This window comes from Physcomitrium patens, chromosome 4 (genome assembly GCF_059467195.1).
Source record: "Physcomitrium patens ecotype Gransden chromosome 4, ASM5946719v1, whole genome shotgun sequence".
NCBI classification, from domain to species: Eukaryota; Viridiplantae; Streptophyta; class Bryopsida; order Funariales; family Funariaceae; genus Physcomitrium; species Physcomitrium patens.
Window position 1 is genome coordinate 19,194,024 of NC_143413.1, and position 15,038 is coordinate 19,209,061.

Consider the following 15,038-nt stretch of genomic DNA (forward strand, 5'->3'; position numbering starts at 1 on the left):
AAGTTCAATAAACTTTGAAGGAGAAGGGCTTATGATATCCTAAACAAATTGGCCACAAGTTTACTAAGATCACACTTAATGAGTTGAAAGTAGGATCTATAAATTTTCTATTACCTATTGAAGAAATAGAATTTAGAAATAAGTTAAGTATGCATGAAAAGGCTTTTGCTTTTGAACCTTCTAAAATTATATGTGTTGATCCAAGTGTTGTAGCACGAATGATTATATTTTTAGTTCTACATGTTCTTTGGAATTTAAGATCAATTTTGGTACCTAAAGTGCATCTACCTAAACATATAGAGCTTTTGAAAAAAAAGATGCAAATAAAGATCCTAGAACCATCATTTGCACCATATTCTAGTCATTGGTTTATAGTACCAAAGAAAAATGGAACACAATGGTTCATTCAAGATATGCAGCTAGTGAATCAAGTCACCATTAGAAATAGTGGAGTTGGACCAATTGTTGGAGAATTTGCTGAGGCATTTGCCGATATAGCTATTTAATCTATTGGAGATCTCTATTTTGGATATGATCAATTTCAACTATTTGAAGGAAGCAAAGATATCACTACTATGAGGACACCTTTAGGGTTGATTAAGATGTGTACATTGCCACAAGAAGCAACAAACTCGGTAGCTTACATGATGAATGGGATGAATAAGGTTCTTCGTGATTTCATTCTAAAAAAGACTATGTCTTTCTTGGATGATATTCTAATAAAAGAGTGTGTGGAAGAAGAAAAAAATGAAACAATGGATCAGAGAGGGTGCCGTAAATTTGTATCCAATCATATTTCAGATTGTGATAAAATTTTATCTTGACTTGAGAAGGTTCATTTGACACTATTAGGAGCTAAATCTACCTTTGGAGTTTGAGAAGTTGTTATTGTAGAGCATTTGTGTAGATGGTTTGGTCGCAAATTTGTTTCTAATAAGGTGGATGCCATACAACGGATGAAGGATATTAGTAGCTCACAAACAGAGGTATAGATGACTTTAGGAGCTTATATATTTTATTGGGTATGGATTCTTCATTATGTACATGTGGCTGATCTTCTTTGTAGTTTGCTACAAAAAGAGAAGAGATTTAAATTGAAAAAGAAGCACATAGAAACAATTCAAAAGCTAAAATAATTATTACCTTCTCCACTTGTATTGCAAAGGATAAGTTATGAGGATGGCAAATTGATGATACTTACAATTGACTTTAATCCAATAGCTGTTGATTGGACTTTAGGACAAAGCGATGAAGAAGGTATTAGGTTTGCTATTAGATTTGGAGCTAAAGTATTAAGTGAACGATAAAGAAACTATCCACTAGTAAAACGAGAGCTATGGAGAATAGTTACAGCTATGAAAAATGAAAGAGATTATTTAATTGAAGCACCAATGATAGTGGAAATAAATCGTTTGCTACTATTGGGAATGATTATCAACCGTAACATCCTTGATATTGCTACGCTAAGATGGATTGCATATATTAAATCTTTCAATCTTGAATTTAGGCATATAGCAAGCAAGGATAATCTTGTAGGAAATATTCTATCCCGAGTTAGATATAAAGAAGAAGAAGATTTGATTGAAGATACTAAAGATATAGGATGTAAGTGATTTATTTTTAATATAGAAGATAAATAAATGTAACAATATCAAAAGATATTCTATAAATAAAAATCTTTTATATTTAAGAAGTTTTAAACATAAATATTTTTAAAGCATTTAGAAATTTTCTAGTACCTTTTGCTATACCAAATCATAACTAATCATTTTTCAAAAAGTTAGATTTTTAATAATTTCAAAAAAAATCCATAATCTCTTTTCAAAAATTCATCTTTATATCATAATTTCATCATAGCTCTATATCTCTATCTTTAATATATATATATATATATATATATATATATATAAAGTCTTAGCTCCTAAAAATCCCTTTGCTTTGCATAAAATATTTCAATTCTAGCAAAATCCTTTCAAAATATTTTTTTTCTATAGATGAGTTTATTTTCAAATATAGAATTTTATATATCTTGATCCAACTATTCGATTTTTTTTCAAATTTTAAGATAATATATTATTTATTTTTTAATTTTACTACATAAAAAATTAACTATAAATTTACTACAAATCATCTTATATCTTAGAAATCCTAATAGGTGCTCTAAATCCCAATTTATAAACACTTGAGTAATTTTTTCTTTATATCTCCAAAAATCAAAATTCAAATGCTACAAAATTTAATATATAGATTTATAACATAATAATACACATTTGTAAAATATTTTAGCTATTAGGCATTTCTTTTGGCCAAGTAACCCATTAGGCATGCCTTTTGGCCAATAGGAATAGAGATTTTTATCATCTATCTCCATTCATCCATATGATTGGCCTAACTATTCTTTTTTATACTAAAATCCTTCTCTAATATTTTTTCTAATAAGTCTTAGATAGTAAGTGCTTTAAACATCAAATAAAAAAAATAATATAAGATTTTAAGAGTCATCAATGTCCAATAAAGGTAGTTTCAAATATATTGTATAGTAAATTATTTATTAAATATAGGTGCTCAAAGTCAAGGTAAAAATAATATATAATTTATATATATGTATTATTTTTAAATAATAATCAAACCATAACACTATAATGTATGATATGTGGCTAATTTGTTGACCAAATTTTTAATCTACTAATCAACTACAAATACATGTAAAGTCAAAGCCATGTCTATAAAGCTTTTAAGAAGCTATTCTAAAAGATATTATAAAATTAATCTAATTTCATTTACTTCTATCTAATTATAGAAATAATTATTGGAATAAATATTTTATCTATGACATATGTAATCCATCGTTTTGATGAGATTATATTGTCGGCAAAGATAAGTAACAAAGCTTGTCAAGATGTTGATGAATTAGTTGTCATACAACTTAATGTACTTGACTTAGACCACAAGGTCAAGTTGATGCAAAGCACACGACACTTGTACAATCTCATTATAAGTGGTCTTGACCATCCTCGTCATAGTACCAAAAATTTGCTTAATTATCTTCCATTTATCATCCATAGTAATTCCAACTAATTGTATCTTCTATTTTGGAGTAAAGACATCCAAAAGTTTGCACTTAGAACAAAGATTATTTTAATTGTCTTGCAATCAAAAAATAAAGTAACAAAAAAATAGAGGTTGTATAACTTCAATTGATACTCAAATCAAACTCAAAAGTAAAAGTAAGAGATGCCTTACATTGAGCCAATGTCAAGAGCAAGAAAAAAATACCTTTTGTATGTAGAAGAGTCCAATGATTTTCTATAAGCTCACAACTCAAACCACTCTCATAAACAAAGCTGCACTCTCGTCATTACATCTACTAAAGTAGTTCATGTGTAACATAGTCTTTGTGACATCCACAAAACCTGCTGTCATTTGAAACAAGGCTCCATAAGAGACAAAGTCAATCACTAGACAAAATAATTGCAAAGAATTGATCTCTACTTTATATGCTTTGCAATTCAAATTTTGCTCTCCATTGAGATTAATTTAGTCATTATTTGCATCTTTAGACAACTTAAAAATTGACAATGCCTATTCATAAGTTGGTGCAAATTTCTCATCATTTGCATTGAATACCATGTTACTAATAACCATGTCTATAATGTCTCAAATGATTATAAATGTATAACTTTATTGATCTTGAAATAAACTGCAATGGTATTTTGGAAATTCACCTAGTCAAAGAACTGCTTCTTTAAGACATTTGGAAAGGCATTGTACTCTAGCCATGCTTTGGCATGCTATGATTTCATATGTATTGTGATGTTGTCTATATAGAAAAAAATTGAAAATGCTATCATATTTATCATTTGCTTCCGATTACATCTTATAACATTGACCTCTTTGCAATCAAGTTTTTCATAGAACAAGCATCACACTAATAGAACTTAGTTGGTATTTTCATTTTTTGGATTTGGCGCAAGGCTAAACTTCATTTTCATAGAGGATTTTCAAGGGATTTGTAACTCCTTCACTATAGTGAATTTGACGTGTATACCCTAATATAATTGTTGTGACTATAGATCGGTATTTTTTCCCATGAATTGCATTATGTGGTACTTCTTCCAACTCTACAAAGGAAAATCATTGGGGCCTTATTTTAGGGCATCTCACCAAGTTTATTCTAGGAAAATTAGGGTTTTATTGGAAAAATCCCTAATTTAAAGAGTCTTGTTTGTGATTCTTGATGTGGTCATTTTCATGGTTGCAATAAATTTGCTGATCAAATCTCTTTTTTGTATGTTGATTGATGCTAGTCAATTCTAATTACAAACATTAATAGTTTATTATTAAATTTTTCTTTTAATTCTTTATATATAATCATGATAAGATATATATATATATATATATATATATATTATGGATTTTTTATTATGCTAAAATTATAATTATATTAATAGATATACAACTTAATTTTTTTGTTTTTGATATACAATCATTATTTTTTGTCTAACTTAAATAATCATGCATGTGCTTATATGAATAAGTCTTTGTAAAATTTGACATTAAAGTTATAGAAGTAGTTAAAATTTAATATTAAAAACCTTTGAGATATTTTAATATTAATAAAAAAAATGAAAAAAAAAAAGAAAACAAAACAAAACAAATTGATGTTTTGTTTGTGCGCATGATTGTCTAATATCTCATACTGAAATTTAGACATATATCTTATGTCAAAGAAAATACACTATTAAATTATGCAGACAACTTGCACAAATTATCGAAAATACAACAACATTTTTTTATTAAAAAATTAAAAAATTAAAAAAAACTGCATAGAGGTGTCCAGGTAGTAAAAAGAGTTGTGTCCACCTAGCAGTCCCCTAAAAGGTCTTCATTGTATTTGGAGTATATTGTGAAAGGCCCACATTCGCTTTCGATGATTTTGGCGTATGAAAAAATTTCTTTGATCTCTTTGAATTTATGTCCAGTTGTCTTTTATGTTTTAATTGACATTGTCTTTATGTCCATATGATTTTTATATTATAACTAACCTTGTCTTTTATCTCTTTATTGCAAAGGTGGGCGTTTGTGTGCTGAGGGGCGAAGCTCTGTGAATGCCCTTTAGGTAGTGGCTGCCCTGCTCTGATATGAATGCGCTTATCCTTTGGACATTCCGTTGCGGCATTGTAGTGTTGTTCCCTGTCATGGGAATGGCCTCTGAGGACGGGGCGGCCTGATTGATTATCTGTTGTATGTACGCGTGCCCATGCTCAATCCAGAAGGCCTCGTTCGCTCCGCGACCCGCTTACGTTTCCGCTCCGCCTGACGCTCGCATTCTCTCAGTTCAGAATGCGAGAGAACCAGAGATGGCGGGGTCTTCTGAAGGACAACGAGGGTTTCATGCTGGTGTCAAGGAGGTTTGTGTGGGCCGTGATTTTGGGTGGCGCGTTGCTGTGCTATGTCATGGCGTTGATGGGGTCCGCATCGTGCAGGTCACCGTTGCTGGTGTGGGATTCGGGTGTTCGACTTGTGGCTTCATCCGTGAAGCCTGCGGCTACTGCCGTTGATATGGTGGATCCGGCAATGTGGTCCGGTGATGTTCGAGATTTGTCGATGGCGTGGAATCGATTATGTTATGGATCGAAGCCGCCTGTGACAATTCGCATCGCAGTGTTTGTGAAGAAATGGCCCATTGGAGGGACCCCCGGTGGATTGGAGCGTCACGCCATGACGCTGCATCGCGCGTTGGCGGATCGAGGTCACGTGGTGCATGTATTTACGATGAGGCAGCCGGGTGCGGGGACAAGTGGTGAAGAAGTGGAGGCGGAGGAGGAGCGTCAACACTCAAACACACACATTCATTTCATGAAGCCAAATGAAGCAGGCGGCTTCGACTTTGTTCCCGCGTGGGAGAAATTTAGTGAAATAAATGCCACCCACCCGTTTGACATTGTGCACTCAGAGAGTGTCGCGTTGCCTCACTGGAAGGCGCTTCCGATTGAGAAGCTTGCCGCGTCGTGGCATGGGATTCAATTCGAGACCATTCACAGTGATATTGTGGAGGACTTGATTCGCAAACCTGATGAGAACCGCACCGAAGGTTTAATGCAGACAATGAGCTCGCGCTTGGTGCGTGTCGCCGACGAGGTTCGCTTCTTCCCTAGCTACCGGCACCACGTTGCGACCAGTGACTACGTTGGGGATGTGCTGCGCACCATATATGAGATCCCTCTGGAGAACGTGCACATTATCCTCAACGGGGTCAACGAGCAGGATTTTCGACCTAATCCCTCTGCGGGTGCTGCTTTCAGGGCTAAGTATGCTAGTTTTCTCCTCTTCCATGAAGCTTTAGGGATCATCTGTGTATTAGTGTGGACTGCTCTCTCTTGCTTTAAAACCACGTCAATTGTTTTTGGATTCGAGCATAAAATTGATAGTTAAAATTTTACTGTCTAACCATCTTGACCCTGTTCGTTCCAAACTTGCAGTCTTTTTTCCAGTATATCGGTCAACAATCTCGTATTCGGTATCCTAGGTTTACAAACCTGAACAGCTATCGGTCAGTTAGCCAGTAATAAAATATCAAAATTCTCGATCGTGAAGTCTCTTTTCCTACAATTTCATCTGAACGAAATGAAATTGTTTTAGGTACGGGGTGCCGTCGAATGCGAGTCTGGTGCTTGGAGCAGCTGGACGATTAGTGCGTGACAAAGGCCATCCTATCCTATTCGAGGCATTCTCTGAAATTCTGAAGACGCACAAGGATGTGTATCTGCTGGTGGCGGGATCCGGCCCGTGGGGTTCACGTTATGAAGAGCTTGGCCCGAATGTGAAAACCATTGGGCCTCTAATTCCCTCGCAGCTTTCAGAGTTTTACAACGCGGTGGACATATTCGTGAACCCGACCCTACGTGCACAAGGTTTAGATATCACCCTTTTGGAAGCTATGCAGTGTGGTAAACCCCTTCTGGCCACCCACTTCTCAAGTATCGTATGGAGTGTTATTACAGATAAAAAAATTGGCTATACATTCTCCCCCAATGTTCAATCGCTCGTCGTAGCGCTCGAGAAGGTGATCAAAGACGGCAAAGACAAGTTGCGCGAGAAGGGCCAAACGTGCTTGGCTTACGCGTCCAAAATGTTCACTGCCAAGAAGATGGCGTCTGCTTACGAGCGCCTTTTCCTTTGTATAACAAACGAAGAATACTGTCAGTATCCCTCACCCATCGACGAACAAGAGTGCCACTGAGCAAGTCATCGGAGCCGCTCTCTCTTGTGATTCCATCATCAGAGGTTTGAGGAATTTGACTTGAAGAACACTTTACCCAGACAAGTACCAGGTTTGATTCCCTGATCATTTCATGGGGCTACGCTGCTGTGATTTCAAATGCCAAGAAATTTTATCTGTCTATAGTCGGGTAAATTTTGTGACATAAGTTGCATCAAAAAACTCAGCACAGGTTCCAGGTTTGAGAGACGTGAAGGCGATTTTTCCCGAGGATGCTGATGCTGGAAATGAGCCCAGAACATGTGCTATTAGACAATGCGCATAGATGTGTAGTTTAGTAGCACGCAGTATTGACAGATTGTAGCGAGGACCCCCATGGCTCCTGCATACGTCCTGTACATTTTAAGCAGTGCAGATGTTGTTTAGAAGTTTCGTTTAGCCATAGGCTTCCGCTCCACATCACCTCTCTTTTTGAGTTTGTGAAAAATATTACTTATCATGCACGTGGTAACGGAAGAATTTGAAGAGAGGAGTTTCAGGTTCACCAATGTCGACTACATTCCCAAATTGTTGCGATTTAAGACACGTCAGCTCATGTTTTACTTAAGCGTAAGTTTATTTCATTTTTAGCTTTGTAGATCGGTATATGAACCCTCTGGCGGTAAAGCGGTTTACTGCAAATTTTCTTACAGCAATCTGAATTGATTTATTTATTTCTGCGGACCCATTGATTTTGACAAAAACTGTTGTCGTTCTTCTTGTTACAACTTTCGCAATAGTAATTACTAAAATTCCTCGATTGAAAAAATTTCAAAATATTTTAGTTTAGGGTTTAGGAATTACAATTCCAAAATATTTTGGAAAACCGGTTTACCGCCGAAGGGTTCATATATTTACTAGTGGAGCATTTGCACCAAAGCAGATATACAGTATCTTACAGTTCAGAATTTCAACAACCTATACTGCGTCACTATCCTAATTTTTAAAACGAAATCTATTTCAAAAACCGTAGAGTGCCGATTGTCAAAACTGCCCCATCTGCAACAGCCGTACCAAGAGTAAACAGTCCGAAGAGGTTACTATTCTGTACATTATCACTTGTGAACTGCCACACTGGCTGGCGTTTTAGAAGGAACGCTGATGAGAGGGATTAGGATAATGACGATAGTATTTTGCAATAGCATTCCCAAGCCATGTTGGCCGTAGCATTTGGACCGCCATTAATCCCAATAGTCCAATTAATTGTTGATGTTCAATTAGAAGCTGCTTACAAGACTCTCCCCCTCCTCACATTCACCGACATGAATGTCGATGTTCTCATTCTTCCATTTCCTGATCCTGCAGCATGACCTCCTTGGCGTCTGCACACAGCATTCAACGTTGGCTGCAAGCCTCACTCTAACACACACACGATGAAGTGGGAGTGGGATCAAGGTAACATTGTGTAGTAATGCAGCAAATGATCAATTGAATGGACGAAAGTAATGATGGTTCAAGCTTACAGTACCTGATACCACAATTCATGAGTCTTTTTCCTCATCACCCGAATTCTTTTTACAGCGCTAAGTGGCTGTAATTGTTCAGCGCAGTCCATCTGCCCGTTGAATTCCCGCACAAACACAGCCTCCATTAAGTCTTGAGAATCATGAGCGGGACCCTTCACGGAATCCATAAAAAATCGAGTTGGTTGCTTGCAAATATCATCAGGATTTGCTCGGGTATTGAACGGAAATTCCACTTTGCTACTCTCTCTGTGCCATGACAGAAATGTTCTCTGAGCAACTTCAAGTTCGCGAGGAGTGATGAAACCCTTGAGAACCTGGACAACGTAGCCCCACGACACAGAAAAGGACCATTTGCGACGACTGTCGTAGCAGATTGATTGTTGGGCAACACTTGCTGCTTCAATCTCGGCAGCCTTGAGTAAGTGACTTAATGCGCGCACTCGCGTGAAATTCTTGGTAGCCGTGTTGGGAAAGATGGGGCGAAGCTTCTCAAGATGATGGAGAGTCACAAGGGGTGCAACAGGATGTGCGGCTAGAAGACCAGAAATGTCTCCTACGATGTCAAGCTGGAAAGTAGAGCGAAACGAGAATTGAGACTTCAAAGATCGATAATGATCTGAGCCGTCCTGAAAAACATCATAATGTGCAGTGACCATGTTGAGTTCCGAAATGAGACTGACCTGGTGAAATCCTGGCTCTTTTGTAAGAGGAATACCAAGCTCTGCCATGCACGCATGCATCCGATCGTCGCTTCCAAACAGGTAGGAGTATCTGTTGGATCATCAGTTCAAGATCAGTTAAAGACAACTTAGTGCCGCGTTGCTTTATCGGGAATCAGGTGGGTATCGTACTACCATAATTGTGCGCATTCCTGCATTAACTCAACTATGTGTACCCACCAACGCACAACCTACCCATGACCGTTCCAAAGCTAGCTACCTGCGTCCTCTAATATTTTAATTTATTGTACATGAAGAGCTCCACTCCGGAACAAAATCAAACATAAGCCATGCAAGGGCAAGATGGATACCTTGAAAGACAATCATCCTGCATTTTGGCCAATGCTTTGGCAAGCGGATAACTAATGGCAAATCCTCCTCCACCGAAGGCCATGTCATATGAGAACAAGATATTTTGGAGATGACTCTCAGAGTTGCTTCCGACGTAATACATCTTGGTGTGGTCGTACTTCGATAGTACTTGTACCAGGTTGTCAGCAACGAACAGAGTGTCATCGTCCCCCATCACAAACCAATCCACGTTCGGCAAACCAAGCCTGTACATCTCCGACACTATGCGTGAGATCCGAATGGCAGACCTCCATCCTCTTTTGTATGTGTACCTGAACCTGCTGGTGTTCTCTGAAATTTTGTAGGGAGGAAACTCCGAAGTCCAATAATTACCATAAGGCTTCTTGTCCAGGAACACATAACCTCTCATCTTTGATGGTTTCCACCACAATTTTAGGTACTCTTTTCTACCCCACCACATGTCAGTTGCTGCTGCTATGCCGAATACTATCCTCGACAGCTGAGTGCCTCGAATGGCGTCACTGTTACCTTCTCCAACTGGAAGAGAATGTCCTGATTTCAAGTCTAGAGGATGATGTGGGATCAGAGAAACACCCTTTAACGAATTACCGATGTCTGCTGATTCAGAAATTGTAATGTTTTCAGCTGCCAAAGTGAAAGAAGCGCACGGAGACGGTAGACAAGGACGCACACTCATGACGAAGAGAGAAAGAACATATACAAAGGAAGATGCACAGGCAATGCCTACTACGACGTTCACTCTGCTATATCCCATACCAGATAAGTTATCGCCAGAGTATCCAGGTGACTGCTTTCCATTGCTGTTTCCTATCTTCATTATCACACTTTATGGTACCTGAATCTTCTTCCAGTACATTTGTTGCAAGATCATAAAAAGGCCTAAACTAGTTCATGCGAAAGCAACATTGACCGTCCAACCACTGCCGAGGTCCCTGTATTGAACGAGTCCGTCCAGAGATTTAGGATTTAAGATGGAGGAGCCGTCATGTCAAACTGCAGACAGTATTGTCATTCCACTCTTGTTTCCAAAGAACTCTCCCAAATCGAACTCAATACCGCAGATTCCTTCCTGGCTCTCTAATTTTTGCCACACAAATATGATTCTTCAAGTTCAATGCCTGCACACGACCCATCACAACAGCAGAGTCACAGGTCGCAACTCTAGCATGTAGGTTCAGACAAAAGAAACTAAAAGGACCATGCAATCCAAAACAAACCACAGCTCATCTATTATATTTTCATGCTCTTGATACCCAAATAAATGCCTAGAGTCTTCGTCCGGAAAGCAAAGAGAGCGTAAGCATAATACAGTACCCCCGAAGGAAGGCATCGAAAGTTTACCAGGTATGTTGATACTGATAGCTGTAAGATAAGGCAGGAAGCTAGAAGCTAGAAGCTGGCGAATTATCAAGGCCACAGGCTTCAAATGTTATCTAATGAACCAACAGCCTAAACAATCATCTATTGATTAGACACTGCGGCACAATGATAGATATCAGCTTATGGTTGCAGCCATGAATTCTAGATGAGTTAGGGCATCGAAGACATTCACTGCATTACTCTGTTGTGCAAGTGCTCGACCTGGTCATATACTTATCAACAAACACTAGAAGGGATTGGTTTGGTGTAGATTCAACACAATGATGAGGATGACATGAAGATGTGAGACAGGTTTTAAGTTACTTAAGTACTGACGAAAGTAAAGTAACCATCGGACCCGAGAAATCTGATTATTAGCTTATTCACAGGACTTACAATCTAAAGCTCTGAGTTGATTTAAGGGTTTGCACGATAAGAAAACGTGGCACACAACCTTGCTTCGGCACGTGTGTGAGGGAAAGGATTACAAGTCAGGTATTGCGATCAAGAGTGTAACACTTTCATCAACAAAGACTACACGAGGCACGCGAGAGCTTCCCGAGCATTTGCAAGTCACAATGACATCACCTGTCTCATTTCCTCACAGAACCTGGACTAGCTTTCGAAATGTTAAACGATTTCAGTTTTTAAGCAACTTACATCGTGTTTCAGAATAAGGCGATGCTTTTTAAGAAAGCCTGTTTTACAGAGATCTCAAAGGAACTTCAAAAATGTAGAGAAAGCTCGCTTAAAAGTAAGCTTGGTGTTTCAAGTACTTGCGGACTACCACTCCACGAGCTAACTGAGAAAGCGGCTCAAAGAACTTCTGCGACACGTATCAACATCAAATAAACTTCGCTACATTAATATCCACAATATCCCTTAACCAGCTTTCGATTGAAGAGAAATCGACACATTCGCTCACCTAAATACTTTTGGTCACCTTTGTCTGCAACATTTGGATGCTGAGCACCGGCTTGCACATGTGAAGTAACTCACAAGGAAGCTCCTTTTGTATCGCTGAGGAGGGGCACCAGGACGAAAAGCTTGCAAGAGACGCCGGCATGCACGGAACAAATGAACTTGGGCCCCCGGAGGATAAAATCAATAGCGTGATGAACTATAACAGCAAAGCAAAAGACGGACCCCAGACAGAAGTAGAAGCGACGCACTGTGTAGCCGTCAGGGCTTCGGCTGAAGTCGCTTCTTGTATGAGCGAAGGTCACTGCTCTTCCCAAAAATCAAATGTAGATGTGTTACTCTTATACTCTCATATCTGACATACGTCCAGCACTCGTCCCGTGCGTAGCCATGCACTTGTTGGGATTACACCTTGCGCAATTGAGGTGCTGTCTGGTCCAACGCGTCAGGACGTAAGGGTAAACAGTGAGACCTTCGTCAGGCATTCAGGATCCCAAGTCTGCAATCTACGATCTTCTCTTTCCACAAGTACAGAACCGCAGTCGCATTGAAAATCTACACGTGTGCGCAAGAATACGTACAATCAACTGGGTTTACACATCAAGTAGAAAGCGCACAAGGATTGGGAACTGAATCAGATTTGTTGGGTGAGGCACCACTGTAGTCACTCTTGTTAGTGAGTACGTTAAGGTGAATACCCAATTCCCTCAATTTAAAAATAAAGTTGATTTAGAAGGATACTGCTGTATCTTTGAAGACTAGAAGTTTACAGGAAGTGTTAACCAGAAACGCAACGTTACGGAAGTGCATGCCGTACTTGAATGAGCAAGTAGTTGGTTAGGCTTAACGAGTTTAATGGACGTTTGATCTTTTCCGAACTGTACATGGTGGCACTAGATGAAACCTACTTATTTTGTGTTTTCAGTAACCACACGACGCTACTCCAATTAATTACAGTCCTGACATTGTAAACCATCCCACTGGAAATAACATGCACAGCTGACGGCCTCCTTTCAATCAATTTGTTTCCTTAACTACTTAATTAAATTTTTAGTTAAAAATGAATTGTATTCAACGCCAAATCCAAATGCAGCAGTCCAACGAACGAAACACGACGCACATTGACAGTGAGCGCATTAAAGCGGCCGTCATCCAACCGCACGTCCACAATGCCAATCTCGCAAAAACTCTCCACACTACGACGTTGACTTTGTCTGCAGTAGCAAACCCTCATCATGTCCACATTTTCAACGAAAAACTGAAAGAGGCGTGTATTAAGCTTGAGACGAAATGACTATCAAAATTATGCTTGTCTGCGAATCCGAAGCTACATCATTCGCAGCACCCTGATTAGAACAGGCAGTCGGCACACTTCGTCCAAACTCACTCACGGGCAGGAAATTTGGGATAACCGACCCAGCCTATCAGTAAAAGAAACCAAGAACCTTTCCTCCTACGTTCTTTCTCCTGGCCTCGTCGTGGTCCATAATTCCAGCAGATGTTGTCAAAACAATGTATCCAAACTACAAACAAGAAACGAGCATCAGCAGAATGGAACCAAATACCCTAAGAGTCAAAGGCAATACTCACTACGAAATTCCCCACACTACTGTCAACTTAAGTCATACAAATGACTCGCCTACATCCCTCACAACATTGAAAACACCTCCTCGAAAGAAAACAGAGGGCAGGCCTTCCTAAAACAGAACCAACTTCGCTGATCAGGTTTTCGAAATATCATTTCATTTAAACAAGTACAGTGCTCGCTAAATCTCGATTCAGAAGCACCCAGAATATCTTTAATCAGCCTGATTCTCTGACTTCTTAAAAGTTTCAATCCATCCCTACCCAAATAATTAGCCCTACACGCCGAAGTGACATGCCTCTAATGGAGACAGTGAACAATTGAGACACGTTAAGTCACTGAGGAACTAACACTCACCTGACGAGAAGGGAGAAGACGAGCAGTCCACGCTTCAAGCTCGCCAACTCCTACATTGTAACGGGGACTGATCACACCACACTTGTTCAACCTGCCGTTCAGCTCCACCACAATTTTCCCTGCCCTGTGGTCATCCACAAGTTCAAACTCTCCAATGTAGCCTGAAATGAATATGTATATTTTAAAAGAACGTCAGGTTCAAGCTCATGAAAGGACGCTCGATCCACCAACATGACTACGTTACATGTTCCCTTACTATTACATATCTCAACGGTAGAGCCAAGGAAAATCGAGCACTTTCGCAACGCGGCGGAATGCCAAAGCAGATTGAGAAGAATCTCTGAAGGCAACCGAGTAGATTTCTAGTCCAAACACACCAACTCTGAAAAAAAGCAAGATGCTCGGCTGAGAGCAATTACTTGCAAAAAAAATTCACGCGAACTCGCAACCAAAACACTATTCCCTCTAGAAAAGCTAGGCAGAAGTTACAGGACATGGTGAAGAGCACCTCACCGTGCTTCTGCATGACGGAAAGAAACTTGATCACAACCTTGGAGGAGGGCCGGATGAGGACCTGCCGTTTGCCGCGCTTCTCCGCGTTGAACATATTTTTGAGAGCATCATTGAGGACGCTGATGCGCACCATGGTGAGCTGCCTGACCTCGCAACACTCGCAACAGCAGGGATACGAGGAGGAACGAGGAACAAGGCCCGGGTGAGACTCGCTGCGACTCTGCGTGGGACACGAGAGCAAAAGAGAAACCTTGACGGACAACACCCAGGGCTTAATTCCAAGCCACTTCCCCATCCCCTTCCACTAACCTAGACTTCCTAACCTAGGATCCTCTCGCCGAGCCAGCAGGTTCGCCACCATGCCCTTCCTCCCTCCCTTGGACAAACGAGGCTTGTGAAAACATGCAATCCTTCGTCTTCGATTGCATGGATCAATGTTCCACTCCTTCGTTTCTCATGCATGTTATAGTAATATGAAATATGAAATATATGCACGTGAAATATGTGACTGCAGAATCTACCGT

General features: G+C 39.5%; 3 protein-coding genes across 8 annotated transcripts; 1 reads left to right on the forward strand and 2 right to left on the reverse strand.

Moving 5' to 3' along the window:
* Positions 1-5,112: 5,112 nt before the first annotated feature.
* LOC112281169 (uncharacterized) lies at positions 5,113-7,945 on the forward strand. 2 transcript variants are annotated; one of them, XR_012217435.2, is made up of 3 exons: positions 5,113-6,311; positions 6,643-7,334; positions 7,455-7,945. XR_012217435.2 is itself a non-coding variant. In XM_024517412.3 (2 exons), exons 1-2 carry the CDS (start codon positions 5,344-5,346, stop codon positions 7,241-7,243), a joined length of 1,569 nt encoding a protein of 522 aa, XP_024373180.1. In that variant the 5' UTR covers positions 5,113-5,343; the 3' UTR covers positions 7,244-7,945. The 2 variants fall into 2 exon arrangements, 1 of the variants encoding a protein (XP_024373180.1); XM_024517412.3 differs by having other exon boundaries at positions 6,643-7,945.
* A 130-nt stretch (positions 7,946-8,075) lies between these two features.
* Positions 8,076-12,468, reverse strand: LOC112281168 (uncharacterized). Of its 4 annotated transcripts, none has more exons than XM_090250066.1 (6): positions 12,064-12,455; positions 10,536-10,897; positions 9,758-10,373; positions 9,408-9,498; positions 8,730-9,293; positions 8,076-8,583 (listed from the first exon to the last, which is right to left on the reverse strand). In XM_090250066.1, exons 2-6 carry the CDS (start codon positions 10,594-10,596, stop codon positions 8,479-8,481), a joined length of 1,437 nt encoding a protein of 478 aa, XP_090106192.1. In that variant the 5' UTR covers positions 10,597-10,897; positions 12,064-12,455; the 3' UTR covers positions 8,076-8,478. The 4 variants fall into 4 exon arrangements, with proteins under 4 accessions (XP_090106192.1, XP_090106191.1, XP_024373173.1 ...); XM_090250065.1 differs by adding an exon at positions 11,799-11,964 and having other exon boundaries at positions 9,758-10,897; positions 12,064-12,349; XM_024517405.3 differs by having other exon boundaries at positions 9,758-10,897; positions 12,064-12,468.
* Positions 12,469-13,303: 835 nt separating this feature from the next.
* Positions 13,304-14,824, reverse strand: LOC112281170 (small ribosomal subunit protein uS8). 2 transcript variants are annotated; one of them, XR_016502721.1, is made up of 3 exons: positions 14,515-14,824; positions 14,002-14,125; positions 13,304-13,582 (listed from the first exon to the last, which is right to left on the reverse strand). XR_016502721.1 is itself a non-coding variant. In XM_024517413.2 (3 exons), the coding sequence occupies exons 1-3, from the start codon at positions 14,645-14,647 to the stop codon at positions 13,484-13,486; spliced, it is 393 nt and encodes a 130-aa protein (XP_024373181.2). In that variant the 5' UTR covers positions 14,648-14,748; the 3' UTR covers positions 13,304-13,483. The 2 variants fall into 2 exon arrangements, 1 of the variants encoding a protein (XP_024373181.2); XM_024517413.2 differs by having other exon boundaries at positions 14,002-14,162; positions 14,515-14,748.
* Positions 14,825-15,038: the final 214 nt, after the last annotated feature.